The sequence below is a fragment of the Aspergillus saccharolyticus genome (genome assembly GCF_003184585.1).
Source record: "Aspergillus saccharolyticus JOP 1030-1 unplaced genomic scaffold BP01scaffold_20, whole genome shotgun sequence".
Taxonomy (NCBI): domain Eukaryota; kingdom Fungi; phylum Ascomycota; class Eurotiomycetes; order Eurotiales; family Aspergillaceae; genus Aspergillus; species Aspergillus saccharolyticus.
Window position 1 is genome coordinate 174267 of NW_020290630.1, and position 25969 is coordinate 200235.

General features: G+C 52.8%; 9 protein-coding genes across 9 annotated transcripts; 5 read left to right on the plus strand and 4 right to left on the minus strand.

Annotated features, from left to right (window-relative positions):
- Nucleotides 1-89: 89 nt before the first annotated feature.
- On the plus strand, nucleotides 90-1065 carry BP01DRAFT_277573 (sterol desaturase family protein; the record flags this gene model as incomplete). Its single annotated transcript, XM_025571417.1, has 2 exons — nucleotides 90-569; nucleotides 670-1065. Coding segments are annotated over 2 exons (876 nt in total), but the record flags the coding sequence as incomplete, so codon positions are not given.
- Nucleotides 1066-2662: 1597 nt separating this feature from the next.
- BP01DRAFT_366535 (60S ribosomal protein eL6) lies at nucleotides 2663-3691 on the minus strand (the record flags this gene model as incomplete). Its single annotated transcript, XM_025576408.1, has 3 exons — nucleotides 2663-2815; nucleotides 2922-3257; nucleotides 3590-3691. The coding sequence occupies 3 exons, from the start codon at nucleotides 3689-3691 to the stop codon at nucleotides 2663-2665; spliced, it is 591 nt and encodes a 196-aa protein (XP_025430379.1).
- A 316-nt stretch (nucleotides 3692-4007) lies between these two features.
- On the plus strand, nucleotides 4008-5685 carry BP01DRAFT_82179 (uncharacterized protein). Its single transcript, XM_025580143.1, has 3 exons — nucleotides 4008-4241; nucleotides 4340-4896; nucleotides 5035-5685. The coding sequence occupies exons 1-3, from the start codon at nucleotides 4191-4193 to the stop codon at nucleotides 5585-5587; spliced, it is 1161 nt and encodes a 386-aa protein (XP_025430380.1). The 5' UTR covers nucleotides 4008-4190; the 3' UTR covers nucleotides 5588-5685.
- Nucleotides 5686-6028, plus strand: BP01DRAFT_82176 (uncharacterized protein). Its single transcript, XM_025580142.1, has one exon. The coding sequence runs from the start codon at nucleotides 5784-5786 to the stop codon at nucleotides 5994-5996; it is 213 nt and encodes a 70-aa protein (XP_025430381.1). The 5' UTR covers nucleotides 5686-5783; the 3' UTR covers nucleotides 5997-6028.
- Nucleotides 6029-6599: 571 nt separating this feature from the next.
- On the plus strand, nucleotides 6600-13395 carry cch1 (calcium channel protein CCH1). The gene is made up of 4 exons (XM_025575258.1): nucleotides 6600-6662; nucleotides 6731-8544; nucleotides 8596-10917; nucleotides 10965-13395. Exons 2-4 carry the CDS (start codon nucleotides 6916-6918, stop codon nucleotides 13302-13304), a joined length of 6291 nt encoding a protein of 2096 aa, XP_025430382.1. The 5' UTR covers nucleotides 6600-6662; nucleotides 6731-6915; the 3' UTR covers nucleotides 13305-13395.
- Nucleotides 13396-13502: 107 nt separating this feature from the next.
- On the minus strand, nucleotides 13503-14348 carry BP01DRAFT_82201 (uncharacterized protein). The gene has a single exon (XM_025580144.1). The coding sequence runs from the start codon at nucleotides 14235-14237 to the stop codon at nucleotides 13701-13703; it is 537 nt and encodes a 178-aa protein (XP_025430383.1). The 5' UTR covers nucleotides 14238-14348; the 3' UTR covers nucleotides 13503-13700.
- A 344-nt stretch (nucleotides 14349-14692) lies between these two features.
- Nucleotides 14693-15715, plus strand: BP01DRAFT_366538 (uncharacterized protein; the record flags this gene model as incomplete). The annotated part of the gene is made up of 1 exon (XM_025576409.1): nucleotides 14693-15715. One exon carries the CDS (start codon nucleotides 14693-14695, stop codon nucleotides 15713-15715), a length of 1023 nt encoding a protein of 340 aa, XP_025430384.1.
- A 1069-nt stretch (nucleotides 15716-16784) lies between these two features.
- clrD (histone-lysine N-methyltransferase Clr4) lies at nucleotides 16785-19311 on the minus strand (the record flags this gene model as incomplete). Its single annotated transcript, XM_025579208.1, has 3 exons — nucleotides 16785-17779; nucleotides 17867-18974; nucleotides 19264-19311. The coding sequence occupies 3 exons, from the start codon at nucleotides 19309-19311 to the stop codon at nucleotides 17232-17234; spliced, it is 1704 nt and encodes a 567-aa protein (XP_025430385.1). The 3' UTR covers nucleotides 16785-17231.
- A 1462-nt stretch (nucleotides 19312-20773) lies between these two features.
- Nucleotides 20774-24625, minus strand: kin1 (putative serine/threonine protein kinase Kin1). Its single transcript, XM_025572724.1, has 3 exons — nucleotides 23803-24625; nucleotides 23121-23748; nucleotides 20774-23068 (listed from the first exon to the last, which is right to left on the minus strand). Exons 1-3 carry the CDS (start codon nucleotides 24457-24459, stop codon nucleotides 21123-21125), a joined length of 3231 nt encoding a protein of 1076 aa, XP_025430386.1. The 5' UTR covers nucleotides 24460-24625; the 3' UTR covers nucleotides 20774-21122.
- Nucleotides 24626-25969: the final 1344 nt, after the last annotated feature.

Consider the following 25969-nt stretch of genomic DNA (forward strand, 5'->3'; position numbering starts at 1 on the left):
TAAATAAACATTGCGCCTGTTGATCGATTATCGAAAGCCACGGTGAGTTGATTGAAATCAACTCAACCACTACCCCAATCCACCAAACGATGCAACCAATCTTTGCTCTTCCAATATACTACCTCCTCATTGAACCGGTGTGGGCTTTCTGCGGCACCAGCTTCAATGTGGTCTTTTTCTACATGACATGGGCCACGCTAGTGCTGTCGCATTCAGCCCTCCGTGTTGAGCTCGTGGGCACCGCCACCGTGCGGGTGTTGTGCTATGCTCTGCCATCGCTGCTGTTTTTCTTATTTGACATCCTGACCCCCTCGGCGGCCGTCCTTCTGAAGGCGCAGGGCGAATATGGCCTCCCTGCCGGCAACAAACGGGGCCGAATCCGGAAAAAGGATCTGAAGGTCGCCGGGTGGGCGCTATTCAATCTGACCCTGGGGATCGTCGTGCAAGCCGCCGTGGAGCATGCGCTGGCCAGTCAATTTCGCAAGGTGCGCTTGGTGAAAGTGACGCTGAAGCTGCCTCTCCCGTGGACTTTGGTGCTGGACCTTTTTTGGGGGCTTCTTTTCCGCGAGGTGAGTTGGGTTTGCCCTGGGGTGAGGGGGGCGGTTATACGCTTTCTCTTGCCCGTTTCTCTTTCTCTATGTGCATCTCTCTCTAATATGTGACGTATAGATCCTCAGCTACACCATCCACCGCTGCATCCTCCACACCAACAACCCGCTCGCCCGCCTCCACCGCACCTGGTACCACTCCCTGCGCGCCCCCTACCCGCTCACCGCGCACTACGACCACCCGCTCGTCTACCTCGTCGGCCGCTGGCTGCCGACCATCCTCCCCGTCTTCCTGCGCCGCCTGCACATGCTCTCCTACATCGTGTACTTGGGTCTCGTGTCGCTGGAGGAAACCTTCGCCTACAGCGGATACTCACCCATGCCGACGGGGTTCTTCATCGGCGGCATGGCGCGCAACACCGAGGCCCACCTGCACAGCGCCGGCAAGGGGAACTTCGGGCCCTGGGGCGTGCTGGACTGGATGCTGAGCACGAACGTCGAGGAGGAGTTCGAGGAAGCAGACGGAGAGGTCCCCTCGCCGCCGCGCAAGCTGCGTAAACGGCCCAACAGTGGGAAGGAGGGAGAGGTGAGACGGCGAAGAACGGCGGCGGCGGGGGTGGTGGATTTGAAGTATGATCCTCGTGAAGATTATGAAGGGGAGGAAGGTGAGGGGGAGAGTGAGGACAGGGAGGAGGCTGTGGCTATTGTTGCGTCGGATAAGCAGCCGATTCGAAGGATGAAGCATTATTGGACGGGGGAGCCTAAGACGACCAGGGATAGACGGACGACGAGGAGGAGGGCGGCGAAGGTTGCTGTCGTTGAGTGATCTTGTCCTTTTTGTTAGTGTTTGCGATCATTCTGTGCTGTGTCTAAGGTGAGGGAAAGGGTGATTGAAAATTGCATTGCATTGCGTTGGGGAGAGGACTGTTGGTGTTGGTGTTGGGCGGTGGTTTTTGTTGTTTCTGTTGCGGTTTTGCTTGTTACGTCATGTACTGTATGTGGATGGTGAGTATATTTTGGCGGCGTACTGTACGCCGCATACGGAGTAACGAACTTTTTGGAGATCTGGGGAGTGGGTGGGCCTCGGGAGGGTTTTGTTTGTGGTGCTTTTTGAGTCCTGTATGTTGTATAGATTTTGCTTTCAATCTTCGCAATTGATTTTTCTGAATGTTATATGCCCAAAAATATATGATTCTGAGTTACTGAAGCTGTAGGTTGCCTTCTTAGTTGTTGTGTGAAGTGTGCGATCTCCATGTGTGTGGGGGGAGTAAGAGTAGTCCGTAGAGGATCGGAGAGCATTATCGAGGGTTCTCTTATCGGAGTTGGGGTGGTCCCGCTTATCGCTACGTACAGTACAGTCTGTTGCCGGGATTCGAGGCGAGAAACGCACACTACACCGTCCCCCGGGGAAGACTCGATCGGGAGAGGGTAGTCCTTGACTAACGCATTCAATTATTCAGTGGGTGTACAAAACTGCGATCTTGGTAATTACAAGGTAAGTCGAGAGTATGTAGAGTAGTATTTCGGATCATATAAAGATTTCATGAGGCCCAGGGGACTCGGATGGTGATGTAAGTTATGTGAATAGGAAACAGACAGAGGTATATGTCACTCGCCTTCTCTGAAGATGAAGTTTGGGATGAAATGCATGAAATAGAAAGGAGAGGTATTCTGCTTTTTTTTGTTTTCATTTCGGCTGGTGATATCAAAAGCTGCAAAATTCGGCCACGCTGGGAAAAGGGTAGTAAGAGGGCAAAGCAAAAGAAACATAAGCCCAAAAAAGAACAAAATGTTGTATGTCCCCTTGAAATGAGAGATAACGAACCCGGTTTCTTTTTTGTCCTTCTTGTCCGCATTAAAAAAAGTTAAGAAAACCGCAATCCTAAGCAAACATGAGGCCTGAATCGAGTTACATATATTTCATGAAAGGTTTTGTTTTTTTAAGCATTTCTTTTGTTTTGATCTTTGCCCAGTTCCCGGCGCTGCAAGTTTCGCTTTTTTTCCCTATTACTTGACAAGAGAAAAGAAACGCCGACTTTGCATTTGGTTAGCCGCCTTTTTGACAGGATTCCTCCACACAAATCTACCGAACCCGCGGCCGCCGCGTCACACATCTACCACTTCATCTCGTGGGGCTTGTCACCGTTGCGGAGGCTGAAGCTGGCGGCGAGGTAGCTGCCAAGGAAGTTCTCCTTCTTGACAGCGGCCAGGATGGACTGGTCGATGGCCTTCTGGTCAGCAGCACGGGCGCTGGCAACCTGCTTCTTCTGTAGCGAGAAAAACATATCGAATCAGCATTCATCTTCTGGAGTAGTGGTAGGTGTGTCGTTCTGCCAGAACTTTCCGAAAGACGACCTGAATGGTGGAACGTACCTGGGGCTTCTCTCCCTGCTTGAAGAAAGCCTCCTCGGTCTTCTTCTCAGTCTTCTTCTCCTTGGTGAAGTAGTCCTTGGAGGAGACCTTCTCAACGGTCTGGGCGTCAACACCGCTGATGTCGATGCGGGTGCTAGTGGCGATCACGTAGCGGGCGTTGACACGGCGGAGGGGAACACCGTTGATCTTGAAGGGACCGGTGACGAGGAGAACACCCTGCTCGAGGTGCTTGAGGAGAACGACACGCTTTCCACGGAAGCGACCGGCGAGGAGGATCAAGACAGTACCGGGCTGAAGGCTCTCGCGGATCTTGGCGGGACGGACAGCCTTGCGGACCTATAATCGTGCAAAAGAGGCCATGTTAGAAACGACCTGGATTCCATATGCGATTTCCAATCCCAAGAGTACATCGGTCGATCCAGGAAAAGGCCCGAAGATGCGATTTGACCCCTATTTTCGAAATCGTATATGTTCCGACCGACACTGGCCTTGATTCTCTTTCTTGCCTTCATATTACCCCGAATCCGAACCCGGAGGTCTCCTCCTCTTTCCGAAAAACTAGCGCAGTTGTCGCAATTCGTTCATAGATTCCAAATCGCATCTTCGTTGCCTCCCTGGTCGGTCGATTGCTCTGGTTCTTGTCCCAGGGTGTGTGTTGGTGTACTGACTTTCTTGACCTGCGACTCGTCATCAACGGGGTACCATTTCTGGGCCTTCTGGGCCGGCACAGTCCTCTGGCCCTTTCCAAACTGCTTCGTCTGGTCCGACATGTTGGCTACCGGGACGAAGATGGTCTGAAAAGAATGTAGGGGGGAGGTGGTGGTTGTCGACGGCGGGTGGTTGCTGGAGTTGATGTGTGACTTGCTGCTTTGCGCCCCAGGACGGGAAAGTGTGAGTTTGTGTGAACGCGAGCCCTAGCCGAAAGGCGCTAGTGCCGATTCGGAGCAGCCTGATAGCGATAGAGCCGATAGCGCTGCCTGGTGCCTGAGGCAGTCGGCCCGCTGCGCTCCGGTCGGCGGGAGCCCCCACCTATGCAGTTCGTGTGTGTGTCTTAGTCAGAGGAGCTGGTCAGCCAAAACATACTGCGGGTAACCTCCAACTGACGTACATTGCTTTTGTTCAGCTTTTGTCCGCTATCCCAACCTACCAGTTCGCTCTCCGCGATAGGCAGAATCGCAAGTTACGACTGCTGTCTCGTCACATTGAAACACCTTGAGCTTCACAAGTCCCTGTCACAACCCATTTCCTGCTCCATCACATCCCGCCACCATGTCTCTAACTCCGATCATCACGTTCAAAGCGGGTATCTGTGACCTCGAGGTGAGTTGTCTCTCAGAGCCCCCACAATCCTCCTATTGTCCGGGTCATCCAAGCATCTCCTCTTCTAATGCTAATGCCTGTCTCTTCTGCTCGATCAGTCCGGCAACGTTGTAAAGCCAAAGCCCACTCCCGGTTACATCTACCTCTACATTGAAGATGAATTGGTACACTTCTGCTGGCGCCCGAGAACTGCCCCTCACACCGAACCCGACTTGGATCTGGTCATGGTGCCCTCCGACGGAACTTTCACGCCCTACAAGCCTGCCGGAAACTCCGCACCCACCAACGGCCGCATTTACGTCTTGAAGTTCTCGTCCAGCTCGCAACGGTATCTCTTCTGGCTGCAATCGAAGTCGCAGCACGAGAGTGGTAACCCTAGCTGGTTCAGTCCCAGAGATATCCGACTGGGTGAGATTGTCAACACGTTGCTGCAGGGCGAGGAGGTGGATGTTGAAGAAGAGATTGCCAATCTTCCTCGGGGTCCCTCGAGCGGTGGCGATGACGACGAGACCATGGAGGATGTAGAAGGCGTTGATCACGACCCCAACCACAACCACGGAGGCAACAGTGGCGGAGCTGGGCCAGATGCTACTGGAGGCGATGTCCGGGAAGAAGGGCAAGGATCGAGGGAGGGCGGGGCCGATGGTGGACGAGCGTAGGTACATATCTCGACAGTTCCTCATGTTCACTCTCGGCGTTTTACACTGGGCGGGCGGACTGTACCCTCAAGCAATTGATAGTTTCCTATAGCTATGCTACCGTACGAGTGCTAACAGAGTGTTTCCGCCTGTAGGGCAGCCGCTGACTCGGATCCTTCATCTGTCGTGCAGAGCTTCTTGCAGTCTCTGGGTGGGGGTTCGCGCCAGTCCCAAGATCCCGAACGGCCTTTCACTACTTTGCAAGATCTCCTTCCTCCTGCAACTACGCTTCCCTTCTTGGCGTCCGCCGACGCCAAGACCGTGGATCACTTGTTGAGCTTCTTGCCCCCCTCGCTCCTCCTGCTGGCACAAGACATCGACGACGCGGCGGTAGCTGATCAGGACCCGGAGATCGCAGAGGCCGCCATGGGATCCCTCGACGAGGACCAGAAGAAAGAGATTCTCCGAAAAGTTCTGCACTCGCCTCAATTCGCGCAGAGTCTCGCAAGTCTGACTGTGGCTATCCGAGATGGTGGATTACCGAGTATTAGTGAAGCCCTCAAGATTCCCGTGGAGAATGGTGGATTCATGCGTAGAGGGGGAGTCCCCTTGGGAGGTGGTGATGCTGTGGAAGCGTTCCTTCAGGGCGTTCGGAATCACGTTAAAGACACGACAGCTGAAGCAAACAACCGGATGGAGACTGATTAAGTTTGACCATTTAGCCCAACAGTTTAGCATCAGTGGTTTTCTTATGAGTTCTAAAGTTCCAATTCTCCGCCCAGCCCTATCGCGTCAGATAATTTTAGATTGGTTATACGGTATAGATAGGGGTATATATGATCCCGGCATATTAATGTATGTTGTGACTCGTTAAAGTCTTTGAGACACGCGACTTAGCGGCTGCATGGGACTGAAACTCGACAGGTGGAAAGGCTGGAGAGAAAGTGGACTTCTATTTTTGGCCGGGACGGAAGAGCTGTGGTGGAGACCAGCTATGGGCGCAGGCAGCCATGTCTTGTTCGGTGTGGCGCGCGTGGCTATGATTACATGTGCTCGCTGCTCACTGCTCTCAGTTGGTCGTGGAATGTTGATCTCGATTGGTATTCAGTGTGAGTGACGTTTGAGAGAAAAGTACTTAGTAACTTATTCTAGAGTGGAGGGAGGAGGACTCAAAACCGAATCTAGACTTGCTGTACCAGAGGAAAACAAATCAAGATCCAATAATAGTGAGTAACAAGATGGAACTGATAGTTAATGTTGTCAGGGACGGGGCTGAGGAAAACGTAAGGAAAGTAGGGAAATGATCCATCGAACCAAATAAATTATTAGTATCATTTATTTTTTGATCCTTTATTCATTCATTACTCATATGAGGCTCGGATGTTGAGCAGATGCTGGGGACTTCAGTCACTCAGCCATACAGAATCCGTGGATGATCAAATTCGCCCCAGTTGAGGGCCGCATTGGCGTAAGTCCAGACACTCCATTCTGCTCTTCACATCCAATTGCCCTCCAGCAATCACCCCCTCTCCCCCCTCCACACACCCCCCCCCCCCCCCCCCCCCCCCCCCCCCCCCCCCCCCCCCCAAAAAAGACACGATCACTTTTGGGTCTTGAATGTTCCAGTGTTCCCAGTCTTCCATTCTAATGATCAAATTTCGAATTTCATCATGGTCGGACACCTGCTTTGATTGGATCCTGGCCCACGTTTTCCACTCGGGGAATCCACCCCGGTCATCTTTCAGCCCTTTTCCGGACACTTTCTTTCTTAGCTCGAGACCAGGTACTTTGCTCTTTGCCTACACGAACACACGTACGTACGATTTGGACGAACTACTACTAAATTCCCAGCTTTCCCCCGTGCTCTCCGCCCGCAGCGGTGATTTTCTTCCACCTTCTCCCCTGCATCATTTGCACCTTCGTACCCTCTGACTATATCGTCTGGAAGTCCTGCGCCTCCCCTTCCTCGCGATTCCCTCTCGACCTGCAGCGGCCTGCGATGTCTGCGTTCGGTTAGCGCATCTGAACTGCCCCCCATGGCTTCCAGCAGCCATGACCGCGGCACCGACGACGAACATCTTCCCTCCCAGCACTCAATTCCTCTGCAAGACCTGTCAGGGACCTTCGACCCTGACATCGAGCCGAGGAATACTACGGGTGGGGTAGCAAGCAGGCTTAGTCGGTCATTGACTGGCAGAGGCCGCACCGGAATAAATTACGAGCGCATCGCGCTTGATTCCCCCATTGATCGGGTGGCCGGTGTGCCCCCGCACCACCACGATGAGCACGCAGGCGCTGCGATCGATGATCCGGGCGCATTCGCTCAAGCAATATCATCAGTCGGACTCAGCTTCGACCCCTCCCACCGAGCCTCACTGACGCCAGTACCGACCCGCGATGGCTCCAGCTTAGACCTTGACACGGTTCCCTTGGACGAAGCCGAGAACTATCTTACACACACCGAAACCTACACTGACACGACCCCATTGACGAATATCCGGAATGTTCAGCCCATGGGCGGCGCCTCCAGCTCCGAAGACATTCTGCACCACGATGATCAGCATGGTGCACCCACGGCTCAATTCGCCAACACAGCCGGCGGCAATCCGGATGCACGGTTGGGTGATGACCTGGAGGGTGGCTTTCACGGCCGACGGCGCGGATTGAGTAGTCCTGGCGAGAGGTCGCGCTCACTGTCTCCCTCGGCGCCCGGGTCGGCTTTGCAGCGAGCTAGTTCGATGATGAAGTCCATGTCTCAACGTATCGTCAATCTTAGTAACGAGCCGGAGGTTGTGGAACAGTCGATTTTGAGAGAGGAGTCGCACAAGAATGCGCGGATGGAGGAACCGCCGGCCCTGCCGTCCTTACCGGACTATGCGCACGATATGCCGTCTCCCCACACACCTTGCAGCCCGGCTGCTCATCACGAGAAGCTACCCTCGAATAGCAAGGCATGGCGCAAGATCAGCAATCCGTTGAGGGGCAAGTCCCTGGGAATCTTGGGTCCGGATAATGCTCTGCGGATGTGGCTGTGCGACATCTTAGTTCATCCGTTCACAGAGCCTTTTATCCTGGTGGTGATTTTTATTCAGACAATCCTACTGACCGTCGAGTCATCTCGCTCCGTTTGGAGCCATCCTCGTGATGTAAGTTGGGGCAAAAACCCAACCGATTATGTTTACCTAGCGATTTTCATCATCTATACCCTCGAGGTCGGCGCCAAGATCCTGGTGTCCGGCTTAATTATCAACCCTGCTGAATACAGTACAATCGACCGATCATTAGGCTTCAGGAAAGCGGTGGTCGAGAAGGGGAAGAATCTCATCATCCCACAGCGTCAATTTTCAGTGAGAAAGTCAACGGTCGCTCCAGAGCAGCCGCAGGCTTCTATTATACGAACGTTCACGGGAGGGTTAAACCAATTGGAAAACCAGCTGGAACACCAGTTGGCGGATGATCCCTTGCAGAAAAGTCGCGTACGACTGGCGCATCGAGCGTTTCTCCGTCATTCCTTTAATCGTCTGGACTTCGTCGCATTGGTCGCCTACTGGGTTTCGTTCTTCCTCTCAGTGTATGGAGTGGAGACTAGCCAGCAGCTGTATGTCTTCAGCATGCTCAGCTGTCTCCGGATCCTTCGTCTTCTGGCTTTGACGAATGGTACCTCTGTAAGCATGATATCCGCCTCTGCAGAGTAGACATCCGACTAATTCAATCAGGTAATCCTTCGCAGTTTGAAAAAGGCTGCGCCGCTGCTCGCGCACGTTGCATTCCTCATCGGTTTCTTCTGGCTTCTATTTGCCATTGTGGGCATTCAGAGCTTCAAATCTAGCTTGCGAAGGACTTGTGTTTGGATTGGGGTGGATGGTCAAGGTAACTATACGCAGGATGAACAATTCTGCGGTGGTTACCTCAATGACGGCCAGCATTTCCCATGGCTACGTGCTGACGGCACCCCGACAACTTCCAGCCCAAAGGGTTACATTTGCCCACAGGGGTCTTTGTGCGTTGAAGGTGACAACCCTTACAGTGGGACCATGAGCTTTGACAATATCCTCAACTCGCTGGAGCTCGTGTTTGTAATTATGACCTCGAACACGTTCACGGATATCCTCTACTATACCACCGACAGTGATTACCTGGCAGCCTCTCTCTTTTTCGTCTGTGGATTGATCATTCTGAGCTTGTGGATGGTCAATCTGTTGGTTGCTGTCATCACACATTCCTTCCAAGTCATTCGCGAAGAGAGCAAGCGCAGTGCTTTCGCCGTTCAAAAGATAGACTTGACCCACAAAGAGGATCCATCCGCCCGCAAGATAAGTACCATCAAGCGTATCTATGACAAGACAGAGTGGTTTTGGGTTTGTGTCATTATCATTGACCTCGCTACACAAGCTCAAAGAAGCGCTTCAATGGGCGATGACCGGAAGTCTCTTATTGACAACACCGAGATCATCGTTACCCTCATTCTTCTCGTGGAGATTGTCTTGCGGTTTGCCTCGGACTGGCGTAATTTTCATCGCAAGGCGCGAAACTGGGTTGATCTGGGTTTGGCAATCATCACCTCTGTGATTCAAATCCCAGCCATCAAGCATACTCGTGCGTACGATGTTCTCACAATGTTCCAAATTTTTCGAGTCTATCGAGTGGTGCTCGCGTTCACGGTGACCAGGAACCTCATCATGGTAGTCTTCCGGAATGCTACTGGTTTGCTGAACCTCATTGTCTTCGTGTTCTTGATCACATTCCTTGCATCCATCTTTGCGACACAGCTCTTCCGCGGCCAAATCCCGGAGGAAGATGACAGTGGCGACTTTATCTTCATCTCGTTCTCCGATATTTACAACTCTTTCCTGGGAATGTACCAGATTCTGTCTAGCGAAAATTGGACAGACATCTTGTACAATGCCACGACATACACGGTGGCTTACAAGACCGCCTGGATCTCTGCGACTTTTTTGATTATCTGGTTCATCGTATCCTGCTTTATTGTCCTGAACATGTTCATTGCTGTCATCCAGGAAAGCTTCGATGTGTCGGAAGATGAGAAACGGCTGCAGCAAGTCAAGTCGTTCCTAGAGCAGAAGCAAGTCAGCATGTCTTCGCAAGGAAACTTGTCGCTCTCGAAGATTCTGATGATGGGCCGCAAGTCGGAGCGCTACAAAGATCCTCTTGATCACGGACCAGCGGCGCTGGAAATGCTTCTGAAGGATGCTGTGGTGCAGGAGTTCCTTGACGAGCAGGAGCCGGCGGAATCGCAAAACAGGGAAAGCGTGCCACTGGAAACGACGACCACGGCGGAGATATCGCAGCCTGGCATCTTCTCGCGTTTCTGGAACAAGTTTGCGACATCGGTTATGCGTCGAGAACCAAATCCTTTTTACTCCAAGCTGAAATTCTCACGAGCATACGACGAGTTAGACCCGAGGACAATGGCTCGGGAGGTCGTCTCGGCAGCTGAGCAGAGAAAGCGAGCTCAGCGCGAATACCTGATGCGCCACCCTAATTATAATAAGTCATTGTTTATATTCGCGCCGGACAACGCAATCCGGAAGTTGTGCCAGCGTATGGTTGGACCCGGTCGCGGTACTCAGCGAGTGGAGGGCGTCGACCCCTACAAGCCGGTCTGGTTCACTTTCTCTGCTTTCATTTATGCCGCCATTGTCGCAATGGTCCTCCTGGCCTGTATCACAACTCCGATTTACCAGAAACAGCACTTTCAGAACAACCGAGACTGGTTCACTTATACGGATATGGGCTTTGCGATCTTGTTCACGATTGAAGCTCTTATCAAGGTGGTCGCTGATGGATTCTTCTGGACGCCCAATGCGTATTTCCGAAGCTCGTGGGGGTTCCTGGACGGTATCGTCTTGGCTACTCTTTGGATCAGTGTGGGCGGTTCACTGTACAAGGACTGGGGTTTGACTCGGGCGATTGGGGCTTTCAAGGCACTCCGAGCACTGCGGTTGTTGAACGTTAGTGACAGTGCCAAGGATACGTTTCACTCGGTCATCATCGTGGGAGGATGGAAAGTTATTGCTGTACGTTCGCGCCTACCGAGGATCGTTGCAAATGCTGATGAGATTAGGCCGCTGCGGTTTCGATGAGTTTTCTAATCCCCTTCGCCATCTACGGCGTCACGCTTTTCGCTGGGCGGATGGTACAGTGCAATGATGGCGATGTGTCTGGCAGCCTGGACACATGCATTGGCGAGTACCTGAGTTCCCCTTCGAACTGGGATGTGCTTGCGCCCCGGGCCGCGGCCAATCCATACTACGACTTCGACAATTTCGGTGACTCTCTCTTCATTCTGTTCCAGATTGTCTCCCAGGAAGGGTGGATCGATGTTCAACAGAGTGCCATGAGCATCGTAGGGGTCGGCCAGCAGCCGCAGGACTACATAGCACCAGAGAACGGGCTGTTCTTCATCGTGTTCAACTTGCTCGGCGCCGTCTTTGTCTTGAATCTGTTTGTGTCTGTGTTCATGCGCAATTACACGGAACAGACTGGGGTTGCCTACCTCACTGCGGAACAGCGATCGTGGCTGGAGCTGAGGAAGCTGCTGAGGCAGATCTCCCCTTCCAAGCGGTCCATCGACAACAAGAGCAAGCAGTGGAAGATGTGGTGCTACCGCGTGGCTGTCAAAAAGCACGGCCGCTGGGCGAGGTTTGTTACTTTCGTTCTCACCTTTCATCTTCTGCTATTAGTGCTAGAGTTCTACCCCGAAGCCAGTCTCTGGAACACGATCCGCGAGGGTTTGTTCTTCGCATTCAACTTTGTGTACATTGCCAATGTGGTGATCAGGATAGTTGGCCTCGGCTGGCACCGATTCAGCCGAAGTTCCTGGGATCTCTACTCCCTGATCTCGGTGCCTGGAACGCTGATTACTACGATACTCAGCTTCGCGAACTCGGGCCATGTAGTCTCGGAGCTGAACAAGCTTTTTCTGGTGTCGATTACGCTGCTCATCATTCCGCGTAACAATCAGCTCGACCAACTTTTCAAGACGGCCGCAGCCAGTTTGACGGCCATCGGAAACCTTCTCGCGACCTGGTTCGTCTTGTTCCTGGTGTTTGCCATCGGAATGAACCAGGCTTTCGGCCTGACCAAATTCGGGTCTCAAGAGAGCGACAACATTAACTTCCGTGACATCCCACGCACGCTGATTCTGCTCTTCCGGATGAGTGCCGGTGAGGGGTGGAACGAAATCATGGAAGACTTTGCGACCATGGTACCACCCCTCTGCACCTATGCCAGCAACTACTTCGACGACGACTGTGGCAGCGCACCGTGGGCCCGGTCGCTCTTCATTGCGTGGAACATTATCAGCATGTATCTCTTCGTATCACTGTTTACCTCTCTGATTTTTGAGAGTTTCTCCTACGTGTATCAAAAGAGCAGTGGGCTCTACGTCATCAGCCGCGAGGAAATCCGTCGCTTCAAGCACGCATGGGCTACGTATGATCCCGATGGGACGGGCTACATCACCAAGGAACAGTTCCCGCGCCTGTTGGGGGAGCTGTCTGGTATCTTCTCGATGCGGATCTACGACGGCGAGTTCACGATACCCCAGATTCTCGAGGAATGTCGGGTGGACAAGCGCGACTCGCTTCTGGCTCATAGGAGAGTAGTGGACGGGCTCGATCTGGACAAGATGTCTCGCATCCTGCGGCGCATCCCGGTCGAGAATATTCGCAAGCGACGGCAGCAGCTCAATTCGTTCTATGAGGAGGTGCTGGTGTCGGCGGACCCGGTGCGCGGCATCTCGTTCCACTCGTGTCTCATGATCCTTGCGCACTACAACGTGATCAGTGACAGCAAGAGTCTCCGACTGGAGGAGTTCCTGCGCCGGCGGGCCCGCCTGCAACGTGTGCAGGAGACGATCCGACGGCAGACGGTGATTGGGTTCTTCGATACGCTGTATTGGCTGCGGCAGTTCCGACGCAAGGTGGAGCACAAGAAGTCGGCCCGGATGAGCGGGGTGCCACAATTCTCGGTGCCGGAGATCTTCGTGGATGACGGATCGCAGGACGAACCGGCGCCGGTCCACGCGCCTCCTTCCGATGGGTTTGTGGGCGCGGAGCCCCTCCAGCCGATGCTGTCCCCGACCTCACCCACGCGACGCGAAGGTGGCGGACCGTCCCGACTGGGCGGACTTCCCCCGATTGACACGAGCATGGGCGGACGCATCTCCGGGGCGAACTCGCCCACGGAGTGGTCGAGTATCAGTCCGTCGCTGTCGCCGCGGCGGGAACGCGCCAACACGACCTCGTCGTATGGCAGCGGGCCGGACGTGCTGGAGGAGATCCAGAGCGCGACGACGGAGCGGCCGCCTAATGTGAACGACGTGATGCAGTCGCTGGGCGACTCGGCGTGGGGCGAGAGTATCCGACGTAGTTTTACGCAGCGACGACGGTCGGGCGAGTAATGCGTTTGCCGTATCTTGATGTTTGTTGAGCCTTGATTTATGTTAGAGATGGAATAATTCTTGCAGCGTTTTCTATTTTTTTTTTTTTTTTGTGGCTTATAGCTCTGCATCTAGACATCTTGCTTGGGGGGCATGCCGCGTGCATGGCTGTACAATAGATGGCGGGGGGGTTTATATGACAGTGATGATGATGTTGTTGATGATGATGTTGTTGATGATGATTGATTGAACATAGGCGAGTCGATATACAGATAGAGACTGGAGTGGGAATGAACGGATTGTATAGTCATAGTCACTGGCGTGAGTGAGTAATTAGACCCCGGTGGGTTCCAGGAAGAACAGCAAAGCACAGGAGAGAAGGTAGTGGAGTGATCGATGTGCCGCGATGTTGATCCATCACGTGGATACATCCATGCCACCTAACAGGTCTAGCATCAGACCAAACTGGGGGTGTGTGATCGCTGGAGATGCCTTGTTCTGCCTTTTCCCTTCGTTTAGGTCCGTTGGATCTGCGAGCAACGTAGGGGAGCCGTGCAATAAGTTCCTGTGTGTGTATGTATTTTGGGGCCGTTGGAAAACAGGGCGAGATTGGATGACTAAGAGCCGTGATGACAGGGCGAGTTCCGTGGATTGTGGATGGGGGAAGATCCAGTGCCCGGATGGAGGGGGGCAAGACTCATCTCCACTATTCCTTGGGTACATACTTCTTGAAAGAAAAGGGGGCAAGCAGGATTTGATGATAATAATTACTGTGTAATTATCCAATTTCAATTTCACTCGCAGGGTGTGCCCGAGTACGAGTACAGATACAAAGACTAAAGAATGTGTGTGTGTGTGTATGTGTGTGTGTGACTGCAGTCGGAAAGAAGTTTGAGAATCGGCTGGAGCGGAAACGGGGCGGTAATTCTTCTGTTTGCAGGAGATGCAATGCATGGGTCAGGCAGGGCCCCCCCCCTGGCTGCAACTTTGGCTGGTCTTGGATGTCATCATCATTTACGGAGTCAGTTACTTTAGTTACTTTTGATGAAGTTGGTTAGTTACTTATAACTAAGTTAATCGGCCTTGATTACCTCTCGCTTGGGACTTAACTTATAACTCACTACACTTCACTTGTTACGCCAGTTGATCTATCACACGGTCACAGGGATTGATTGATTCATCACACACTGACTGCCTATCAGTAGTTACTGTGAATCTAAGTCTATGAATCTGAGTCTACTTGTGTGACTTCCCACTCTTCTTTTCTTTACTTTTTAACTACTATCTTTACTCTCTCTCTCTCTCTGACTCTCCCTCTGATCCTCGACCCTCTCCTCTCCTCTCCTCTACTCTACCGAGGATTCTACTACTGCATAACCACATACATATTAGTATATACCCCATCCATCATGCCCGCCCACAATAACCACCCTCAAACCCTTCCGCATCTTCACACCACCTTCGCCCTCCCGCCCCCGTCATCCCATACTCAGTACAACACCACCACAAAACCACGACGAACAACAACAACAACAACAACACCAGGACCAGGCACCCTCTTCACCCCATCCACCTCCCCAACCATCTCCCCCCTTAGCTCCACAACCACCAGTCCCACCTCCTCCCCAATCTCCAATCCGGATTCCATCTCCTCCGCCTCTGACACCCGCGGCCACTCCCCGCCGCCGCCGCCGCCGTTCTTCGCGCTTCCGCATCGGGTCCATTATCATTATTCAGGTGGGGGGAACGGCCATCACAACCCAACCCAGAAACCGCCAGTGCAGCAGGGGCAGCATCAACCACCGAAATACCAGCATTTGCAACCACAAGACAAATACCAGCGTCCGCCGCAAGCAGATCTCACCACCCCGCCCTTGAGTCCGCATTTGGTGCCTGTGAACAACAACAACAACAACAACAACAACAACAATCACCCCGCTCGATCGTTCTCCTCGCCGGCGGTACTGAAGCAGACCGAGAAGGAACAGCAAGGCCAAGCGCAGGCGCTGAGTTTCCTTCCGCCGCTGGAATTTGGGGAGTCCCCTCTGCTGGAGTTGTCGCTGTCGTCTTTGCTTCCGCTGTCGCCGGAATTGTCGCCAGAGCCGGAGCAGCAGCCGGAGCAGCAGCCAGACCCAGAGCGAGGTTCAAGCTTGGACTTTACTCCAACGGGACTCGGGTTCGTTGCGTCGGAACAGCGCTACCACCGCCACCACCACCACCACCACCAGCCAAGACTCCTATCCAAAATCGAAAAGGAAGTCCTCGAGGAGCAAGGCCGCGCGGCCGCCGGTGCAGTGGAGCGGGTGGGGCTGGGGTTGTTGGAACCGAGGCCATTTCTGTGGTGTGCGAGGGTTGACGGCGGCGGCGACGATCGGATGATCGGCAGGGGAGGGGTTTTCTTGGAGGGAATAGAGGAGGTTTTGGCGGGATAGTCGGTGTTGCAGCCTTCAGCTGGTGGTAATCTTTGGTTTCTCGGTATTCTCTGGGAGGGAGGACGAGTAGGAGGAGGATGATGCTTGGGGGAGGATTGTTCGATAAGGGCTGCGGTGTCGGTGGGATTCCCCTTGGGTTTCCTTGATGATGGGGCTTGCATCTGATCGTTCAACAAGAACCAAGAAAAATCACAGGCTTCTTGCTGAATGAGATCTCATCAGTCCATCAGGACAGACAGACAGACAGACAGACAAGCAACGAGCGAGATCGGAAGGATTTGTCGTGCTACTGCGCGGGTGGACGGACGGTTGTTAATACTAGATGGATGGAAGCTTACTAGTTACCCTTTTTCTCGATCACGATTTACAGTCATGTTGGCATCTGGATAATCAGGCGTTACGGGGAAGGCGCTCGAGAGTTGAGTTTCCAACCCTGCTACTTGCTGCTGAGTATCTAGCGAGGTAATCCTTCTTACCCTCAATGTGTTCATAATGGGTTGGGTTGATGAAGGGCGGAGGAGTTTGCGGGGGGGGGGCTTATGGTATCATGTTTGTTTGTTTGTTGGTGTCATCTTGTCGGATTTTTGGTTGTTGCTGGGATGGCTACCTACTTACCTACCTAATCAATCAATCAATCTACTACTACTCGCTACGTGGATGTGTTAGGGCTATGTTTCTATATGACGTATTGTGGACATAGGGTTGGTGGGTTTTCGGGCTTTACTTGCTCTTGATCTGCCTTGGGGTGGATTTGACTAGTCGAGGGACTCGTCTAGTCGAGGGGTCTGAGAAGAAATGCGTAACTTATACACCTACTTCTCACCAACGAGTCCTGAAGATTATCCTTTTGAATCAACAGAGGAAGATATTGAGGTCAAGCTTAGATTTCCTACTTCAGGATACGTAATCTGGACGCAGGGGTCGGGGTTTCACTAGTCTTATGCTGCGATAACCATGGTTATTATCTTCAAGGTTCATCACATCTTCAAGAATGTAAAATAGCCCTGAAGGATCAAGACTTGTTGTATCTTATTAACAAATCAAAGCAGAAACAAAAAAAAAAAGTACAGGATAGGTAAGAAGGTAAGTAGATAAGGGTATCGTAAGTCAAAACATGTGCAGGACAGCGCCGAATTGAGGAAGTCGCGCATCAGCACCACGAGCGGGAATTATTCACAAGTGCAAGCAGATCGCCAGATCCATGGACAGAGTGGGTGGTGGGTAACCAGGATAGAACACAATGAAAGAAAGGGATGATGTGAAAGGGGACAGAAAACATAACGTAAGTACGCTTGTTTCGCAGCATGAAAGCAAAAAAAAAAACAGTCAAAAACTTAAACACGCCACGCCATGTCATACCAACTGTATGTATGTATGTATGTATGTATGATGGATGGATGAAAAGGTAAGCCCAATGCCTGGGGAAGATACAATGTAGTCAGTACCAACCATAAGAGAACTCTTGGAGAACCAGACATCAACTATGACCACCGCTTCACACACAGAAGCAATGTGTTCATCTCGTCCCCTTCTTCCGCTGATTTGGCCACAGCTGCCCTCGACAATTCGCCTCTCCGCACAAACACCGCACCGCGGTGGGTTCGATCTTCGAGTCGCGGACCCCCTCGGAACCAGGGTTGTAGTCAAAGGTCAACTCGGTGAAGGGAGGGATCTCGCGCAGCGCAAAGAAGGCCAGGTCGTAGAGATCGCGGTCCGCGTGGTTGCGGGAGACCGGGATCATGCGGCAGTTGGGGTTGCACGAGTGGTTGATGAAGCGCGTCACGCCGCCGAAGTTGCGGCCGTCGATCACGTACTTGCACCCGGACTCGGCTTCGTCGTCCTCGTCGTCGTTGTCCTCGTCGTGGTAACCGTCGTCGTCGTCGTCGTTAGACTCGTCCTCAAATTCCTCGTACTGGCCGTTCAGGAAGTCCAGGCTGAACAAATACGAGGTACCGCGGGCTGTGTGGTCGGCTTCGCGGAGAGTGGCGGCTGCCGCGGTAATGACTTCACCCTGGTAGCAGTCGATGAATTGGCCGGGGCGGATGCGATCTGGTGAACGGAGGCCTGTGGGAAGGAGTGGGATGGGTCAACACTTAGAGACTAAAACAAGCGAAAAAGCTTACCAACACCAAGAAGGGGGCAACATCTTACCGAACCCACGATCCCCGGTATGAAAGATCTGCAGCCGCACGGTACGCCCGTTCTGCACCACGCGGTTCCAGCACGTCTGATCACAGCTGCACCGGTCACTGCACTCGTAGATCATCGCCTTGCGCGTCAGGAACTCCGGCTTCAGCACCATCAGACCGGCCACATCCGCCGCGGCCCGATACGGCACGATGTTCGTGTTACTCTCGTCCTCCTCCTTGGACAGACACAAACACGTCGTCTCGTCGCAGACGCCCTCGCACGTGCAGCCCGCGTTAAACTCCTCGGCGACGGGCACCACCCCCTTGCGCAGCGGGTTGGTGTTGACGAACTCGAAATTCAAAATAAAATCCGCAAGGCGGCGCTCCGCGGCCGCGTCGTAGGTGACGGCGGGCCCCTTGATGCCCCGTAGCTTGCGCTTCATCGTTTTGCGCGTCTGCTGCCGGATGTTCGGGGGTCGGATGAGCAGCGGGCCCGGCGTGCCGATGACCAGCGGCGTGGCGGACCGCTGCACCCGCTTGGCCTTGGGGTAGGCGCCCTTGACGGCCCGTTTCTCGTAGGCGTCGGTGGGGTAGTACCTCTGCGAGAGCGCGGTGGGCGGTTGAGTTGTTGTTGGGTTAGATGATGCGAGGGACGATGATCTTGATGATCTTGATGATGTTGCTGCTGCTGCTGCTGCATGGCCACTATTGAAGCTCGAAGCTTCACGCTTCAATCGATGGGATGGCGTGTAAATTAGAACATCTGGGGGGTTGGAAGGAATGATGACCTCTGGGGTAGACGCTGAAGATGAGGTTGGGGTATTGGACCGAGTGGCACGCAAAGCAGGCACGAGGGCGTGCGGCGTGTGTCGGCGATTCTGGCTCTGGGCCTCTTGACTTGCGTTGCTGCGCCTCGAGCTCGGTCGACTCGGCTCGGGCTGGGAGGCGACGCGACGGTCATGCTCACGATGCTTGGATCCATTGACAAAGCTAGATACAACAAGGGCGGGAAATGCATCTTCTGTGTCAGACTTTTTGCGCTTCTGTGGCACTGAATGGGGGACATTGAGTGCGCGGTGAGCCAGGCTGTGTGGAAGTGAGGGTGTCTTGGTTGATGTTGTTGATGCTGTCTGGGACCAGAGTCAGCTCATTCTATCAGAGAACCAAGCCCCCATGCGTTGGGTTGGGGGTTATAGACTTTATTTTGGGGCTGGCAGCATTGACTGAGAGGTATACATCGTATATAAAGAGACAACGAAAGAGAACTGAAAGAAATAAGCATTCAAAAGTCTAGGATGGAATAGTCATCCATAGAACACCAGTCTAGCCCGAGATGTAGCAGCGGGTACACTCGACACGCGGGGGATTTCCCAGTAACCGATTTAATCAAAACTCATAAACTGGATATCGCTGGCTTACCTTGCTCAACTCGTCCGAATCCGAGTCTAAGGTCAGGTCGATAAACATAGCCGACATGATACTTCAAAATCCAGGCCAAATAACCACCGAGTTTGTAGTATCTCTGAAACAGCAGACATGATAGTTGAAAAGAGCCCAAAGGAAAGCACTGTTGAGGCGGTCTTAGAAACGGGAAACTCAGGAGGGACTCAGGGAAAAAACTAGTCTAGCTTGTTTAGGAAATATATCGCTGAATCAGCTATATGTGAATGATAAACTGTATAGAGCCGAAATACAAAGGAAATAAATGAGTCCCATCTCACTGATATTTCAACATTCTTTTACAGATTAATTTCACTAATAATCTCCAAAAGTGGACCTTGACATTACCATGGAGCAGAACGCCAGGCCTCTGGGACATGGTCGTTATGCTGATACTATCATGTCAGAAACAATTCTGAACGGACCAATCGGTGGCCTTCAGAGAGCTGAAAGCCGAATGGCCTGCTTTGACCCGCTCCGCCGAGTTTGTTTGCATCTCAAAGAACCAGGTAGCAGCAGCTTCGCACAACGACCATTTGAAAGTCAAATCTACAGTTTCAAGAGACTCCACACACTCTCTTAGTGCCATTATATCTGTGTAAATTATTTTGGTCTATTTAACTCTCCGGAAGGGCGCAGGATCATGGCCTGAATCTGCTCTATAAATCTGGTTGTTGGGCGATGCGGGCATATCAGGTCATGACTAAGCCGCTCGGCCCTGTCAGGACTCTGTACTTAAAAGATATCCTCAAGCCCTGAACAAAGCATTAGTATTTAGGGGGGATGTTTCAGATCACCAGTAAGATAACTAGAAACTAGCAATAGGATTTAAACATTTTATTCTATTGGTAATCGCCAGTATCTAAGGTAAGCCAGTGGCTGGAAAGTACAGTAGTTTGCGCCCCGGGCTGGGCTCAGCTCGTTTGTCCGCTCTCCTAATTAGGGATAGTCTTGATCAGCTCCGCCAGCAGAATTCTTCTTTGAGCCAACGCTTTTCTTACCAATATATGGCTAGCCCGATGTAGTAGGCGGTATTGCTGTAGCGCAAACACCGAAACCAAAAGAGGGGTGCAAATTAATCCCACTGTAGCAGCGGATGCACGCAGCCACCAACTGGTCAATCGCGGACCCTCGTCTCTGGTCGGCCGCATTGTCTTGCGATGAGCGCCTCGACTTTGAAGCAGGCTGGTAGGTATAACTGAAGATGTAATCAGGCTATTGACATGATGTAAAGTAGCACTTGGAAGCCCTTGTGGAGTATGGGCTACTAGTACCAAATTCATGAAATCGGAGTCGAGCTGAATGCTAAGATATATATCATATGACACCGACCTCCAGCCTGCAGTTCCCCAAGCGAGCACCTTGCTACCTAGTACTGGATCCAGTACCGAGTACATCCAAGCTATTCAAGGCTTATGACATGAACAAAAGTCTAAAGCATGCCAACTACTAAGCATAAGTTGGGCTTATGTGACATGTCCACTCATGTCGGAATGTCAACCCTACCTGTATGACCTATGTACAATCAACGGTCCCAGACAAAGGTACCCTCATCGAGCATTAAGCGAAGCAGAAGAGGTGAAATACACAATACTGGTCAATAACAACACAAGGACATGTTTCACTGAATCCATGATGCTCCTTGCGCATGTCTAATATACACCATGATCAACATCTCCTAAAATAAATGAGCCAGCTCAAATGTAATGCGAACCGAAAGTTGACATAGGAAATGCTCCACATAAGAAAACCGTCATGCTCATGCAAATGCTTCGTGGATCCATTCGAGGTTAATCAGCACGCAAATAGTCACTAACGCATCATCTGAATCAATCCACTCAAAGTCGCAGGGCGTCCAAGATCTTCTTCGCCATCTCGCGATACTGCCACATGCCACCTGCCACTTTCTTGAACTGGATTCCGTGCAGCGAGAACAGAGGAACCTTGACGATAAGAATCTCAAATCGAAGCACCAAGTTTTCTCCTGTGTCACTTTGGACTCGGGTTGTTGTCTCACCCATCACACGCTCTCCAACCATCCCGATGTCGCGACTCGGCCGTGGGGCCACTTCCTCGTCGGATCCCTCGGGTGTGGTCACGAAGCTGTGATCCGGCGGCGCTCGAGCCCGACGCTGAGCTCGGGGCGTCTGGCGCAGTTCCTCTCTGCCTTCATCGTGGCTCAATAACCCGCCAAAACTGATGCGCCGGCGATGGCCTGATACAGGACCCTGCCGGTCCGGGCTGGGCGGCCCAACATCCATCACTGTGTCCAGGTCAATGCTCGGGGCATGACGACAGCTAAAGCCTCCCTTGATCTCCGTGTAGTCGACACCTAGTTGTTTCAGAGCACGAATGATGTCGGCGCGAATTACTGGCAAAGGTTTGCTGCTCGTGGTCGAGACACTGAAAAGACCCTTAAGGTACACAGGCTTGGACAAATCCTCTCCTTCATTGGCACTCTCCAAGGCAGTGCCTGCACCGGAAATGTCCGCGTCAGTCTCTTCAGGCACATTGGCTTCTCGCGTAGCATCACGTCTTGCTCGGCGAGCTTGGATACTTTCTCGACGAGCATGGCCTAGCGACATCGTCCGCGCAGTATGACCGCGACCCAACTTCGTGTCTCGCGCAGCCGTCGGCTCCTTCTGTACGTTGGCATAATCCGATCCACTGCTCGGCGGGGGTTGGCCTGTCACGTCAGCTTCATTCCGCCGCGAACGACGAGGACGATAGTCGGCCGAGTTAACGCTAGCAGATCTCTCCAAAAACTTGTTAGACCGCGCAGCCGGCTCCGCTGATCCAGGGGCCTTGAGGAGTTCGTTTTGCTGAGATGGACTCAGTCCGGATGGAACAGCTGTTGGAGATGGATCTGCGCGTCGGGTTCTCTTGACACTGAATCCTCTGGATAGGGGCGAAGCCAAGTCGGCGGGTGGCTGAACGTTAAGTGCCGGGGTGTGGGGACTACCAAGTCTTCCACGTTCCGAATCGCGGCTGCGCTCCTTTGTCCTGCGCGTACTGAACCGTCTCAAAATACCTGCTGCCGTGCTTTCTTTCTTCGCTGGGGTTTCTGGCTGCGACAACGCAGGACCCGGCGAATGTCCCGTTTGCGGGCCAAGGTGAAGATTCTTGATACCATCTGCCAAGTCATCATCACCATGCGTTCGCGCCCGGGGGCGCGACCTTCTCCCGCTATCTTTCTCACCCGGAACGTGATATTGGTTGGTATGGGCAGCCTCCGGTGCTGGAAGATCTGGCATCTGGAGCATTGAGTCCCCTGCCGCGTGTGGGACGCCTAGTGCTCCCGGGTTTGATTCGGCTCTTTCTCGGTCCAGTTTCTCCTTGACCAGATAGTAGACCGAGATTAGCGGGCTGTAGGCATTAATTGGATCGTTGCCTAATTGAACGGCCTCCGCTGACGGCGCGGACAGCGTATCCCTGCTGGCGGAGTTCCGTCGCTTGTAGAAGTCGAAGACTCCTCGCTTCTTTTCTGTATAGCTTGGAGCGGGCTGTTCACGGGCGCTCACCTTCACAGCATGTTGGTAGTCTTCAGACTCGATGACCTTGGTGAGCTGTGCTGTAATGTATTCGGGGGGCCCAAAATCGAAGCCCGTCATCTTCTCAATGACTTCAGGGTCTAGAGGTAGGCTTATAGGTTCGCGGTACGGCAAGTAATTTTCCGGGGCGCCACTGAAGCCTTTGTTCATCCAAGGATGGTTCATGATCTCGGCCAGGCTTGCACGCTGTTTCGGATCGGTGACCAGCATGCGCGAGATTATGTGACGGCACTCTGTTCAGTCGCCATTAGCATCAATGATGTACTATAGACTGTAAATACTAACCTGCAGTGAGCCCTGGAGGGTACTCGAAGACGCCCTGCTTGATCTTAGCATGCAGCTTGGGCATGCTCTGGTCGTCAAACGGCACTTTGCCGCAGACGAGGACATAGAGGACAATTCCAAAGCTCCAAACATCCACTTCGGGACCCGTGTATTGCCTTGCCTGCAGCAGCTCGGGGGCAGCAAAGTAAAGACTACCACAGAAGGTCTTGAGTTGACTTCGAGGAGAGAAGAGATTACTGAGGCCAAAATCGATGATCTTGATGTCTCCAGTCTTGCTGATAAGGATGTTCTCGATTTTCAGATCGCGATGCACGATGCTGTTGCGATGACAATAGTCCAAAGCACTTGCGATCTGACGGGCGAACTTGCGGGCCTGCTTCTCTTTGAGTTTCCCATGAGAAATGATATAATCTAGCATCTGACCACCGTTGACGAGCTCAAAGAGCATGTACCAGTGGTAGTTGGTCCGTACTACATCGCGCATCCCGCAAATGTATGGATGGTTGACGAGGCTGACGATCGCTGCTTCACGCGCCGTTCGAATCTCCTTCGAGCGATCTGCTCGTTCGGCCTCGCGCGAGCTACGGTGCTCTTCGGTCGATTGCCGAGGTACGATCTTGACGGCAACCTGGACTGCGATGAGTTTCTGGCCACACAAAGCAAAGCACTCTACAGAACTTACCTGTTCCCCAGTGTCCATATTTTTCCCAACCTTGACTTTACCCATGCTGCCGGCGCCTAACGTCTTACCCAGCGCCCACTGACCCGTCGGCGTGGTGATCATTGTGCGACGCCTTGACGGGACGGGATTAGCCGGATGTAAATGAGCGGCGGCAGCCTGAGGCTGTCCTGCGACACCCTCTGGCATGACGGGGCCCGCGGTCGCCATATCAATACTGTCCCGTTGCTGGCCCTGCACGGATAAATTTCTTTGGTGTCTGTTGGAGGAGGATTCGGGGCGGTAAGAGGTGGATGGGCGCTCTTGAGAACGGTCCCGCGAGGATTCCCTTCGGGGAGTAATGGGGTGAGCTCCGCGAGAAGCCTCGAAATCTCGACGGGCTATGGTGTCGAAAACAGCCTGATTTGGGGGAGGACGACGATCATATGACTGAGATTTGGAGTGGGTATGAGCGTGACGAGAATGGGGTTGATAGTGGTATTGCGACGGGGAAGGTGGCGGTTGATGTTGTGGTTGGGAGGCTGTCGCGGGTCGAACAGCGACACTTCGAGTACGGTGAGGAAGCTCGGATGAAGGAGGACGATAGGAGGGAGTTCGGGAGGAAGTCGAGTGACTGCGGACGACCGAAGGCGACGCAGTGGATGGGGCAGTAGTGGACATCACGGTGGGCACTGGACTGGAGAAATCCCGAGCCAACCACAGGCCAAGCGTGTGCTTTTTTCAGCCCAAGCCCGCCTTAGTATTAAGTGGATGGGAATTTGGGAGAGGAGGGAGGGGGGGTAGATTCAATAATAGCGACCGGTCGGGCGGAAGAAGGGGAGAGGAGTAAGTGGGGGGGGGGGGGGGGAGAAGACGGGCGTAGATATGACCGTTTTCTGTTGGGGTTCTCTCTTTTTTTTCTTTCTTTTTGGCTGACGTAGCAGGCGCTGAAAAAAGGATAACAACAGCCAAAAATGACTTCAGAAGGATTGCTGAGGAGGGTTGATAGTTCCACCCATGTGAGTACAATATGTACAAAGGATCCCTAAGACGGAGGAGCGAGGAGGGGGGGAAGAGGGGGAAGGGGAGGGGAGAGGGGGAAACGATGAGGGAAAGGAAGGACTAAGAAACAGGGTGGGGAGGATGGCAGGGGGAAGGAGTGTAAGAGCGTGAAAAGAGAGAGAGAGCGAGAGAGAGAGAGAGAGAGAGAGATCTAGGGAATGTGGGACGGGATGGAGATGAGAGGAGAGATGTCGATGAGATCAGGAGAAGGAGGAAGAAGAGAGAAGGGGAAAAAGAAGAGGGAAGAGGGCAGGCAAGGCAGGCATAAGCAAAAGCAACAGCAAAAGCAAAAGCAAGCAAGCAAGCAAGAATGCACGAGGGAATAATAATACATAACAGTTCAGTCATGGATGATGGATGCGGCTGCGGAGAAAGGAAAGGCTTTCAACAACCCAGGGGGGGCCCAGCCAAATTGCACCGCAACCAGAGATGAACAGACGGGTCTGACATTCGGGTTGTGCTCCGCTTGCTGGTTCTATTTATGAACCCTTTGGAGATGGGTTCCAATATATTAATAGTGTGTGCCCCCACAAATCACACAATACATGGATCATGGATTCATATTCATTCATCCTACGCAGGGGGGAAAAAAACCCCGAGATAACTACTACAGCAAACTTCATTTCCACCACCGGTCGGTCGGTCCCTCAACACGGGCGCTCGTCATTTGTAAGCTCCTCGCTCACGGGCCTGTCACGCAGAGTTGCCTTGTGCCCGTTAACTTTCCACGAGGGCACTCGGAATTATTTTGGGCATGGATGGGCAAAATGACGAGGGAGGCAGATGCTGATCACTGGGGGGTTCCCAGTTAATCGGTCCATACAAAGTCGATTGATCCAATGAGCTTAGTTATTCACATTCCACGCACCCCTCGCTAATCGAAAGGGACTCTGGAGCAGCTGAGACTAGACAGGGACTTCCCCTTGCGCTCTCTCATAGATAGAGATACCTTAATGTTGTTGACTAGCTGAGTTCAGCGTAAAAAAGTGCGGACTACTCCCTGTACTAGTGCGGAGATATATGAAGCGCTTCTGAAACTCTGCGGTGTGCTCCCTTGTGGTACGCAGACTTCAAGGAGCCTGCTCATCTGGAAACAGTATTCATCGTCAAGGTGGACAAGGTGGAAAAT

What these genes read in the sequence shown, in the direction of transcription:
- BP01DRAFT_82179 (XM_025580143.1), top strand. Translation starts at nt 4,191, where the DNA reads ATGTCTCTAACTCCGATCATCACGTTCAAAGCGGGTATCTGTGACCTC. An exon ending in CGGGTATCTGTGACCTCGAG is followed by an intron (nt 4,242 to 4,339) that starts GTGAGTTGTCTC and finishes CTGCTCGATCAG; the next exon opens with TCCGGCAACGTTGTAAAGCC. An exon ending in GGGGCCGATGGTGGACGAGC is followed by an intron (nt 4,897 to 5,034) that starts GTAGGTACATAT and finishes TTCCGCCTGTAG; the next exon opens with GGCAGCCGCTGACTCGGATC.
- BP01DRAFT_82176 (XM_025580142.1), top strand. Translation starts at nt 5,784, where the DNA reads ATGGGACTGAAACTCGACAGGTGGAAAGGCTGGAGAGAAAGTGGACTT.
- cch1 (XM_025575258.1), top strand. Translation starts at nt 6,916, where the DNA reads ATGGCTTCCAGCAGCCATGACCGCGGCACCGACGACGAACATCTTCCC. An exon ending in CTTTGACGAATGGTACCTCT is followed by an intron (nt 8,545 to 8,595) that starts GTAAGCATGATA and finishes TAATTCAATCAG; the next exon opens with GTAATCCTTCGCAGTTTGAA. An exon ending in GAGGATGGAAAGTTATTGCT is followed by an intron (nt 10,918 to 10,964) that starts GTACGTTCGCGC and finishes TGATGAGATTAG; the next exon opens with GCCGCTGCGGTTTCGATGAG.
- BP01DRAFT_82201 (XM_025580144.1), bottom strand. Translation starts at nt 14,237, where the DNA reads ATGCATTGCATCTCCTGCAAACAGAAGAATTACCGCCCCGTTTCCGCT.
- kin1 (XM_025572724.1), bottom strand. Translation starts at nt 24,459, where the DNA reads ATGTCCACTACTGCCCCATCCACTGCGTCGCCTTCGGTCGTCCGCAGT. An exon ending in ATATGGACACTGGGGAACAG is followed by an intron (nt 23,749 to 23,802) that starts GTAAGTTCTGTA and finishes ATCGCAGTCCAG; the next exon opens with GTTGCCGTCAAGATCGTACC. An exon ending in CCCTCCAGGGCTCACTGCAG is followed by an intron (nt 23,069 to 23,120) that starts GTTAGTATTTAC and finishes GCGACTGAACAG; the next exon opens with AGTGCCGTCACATAATCTCG.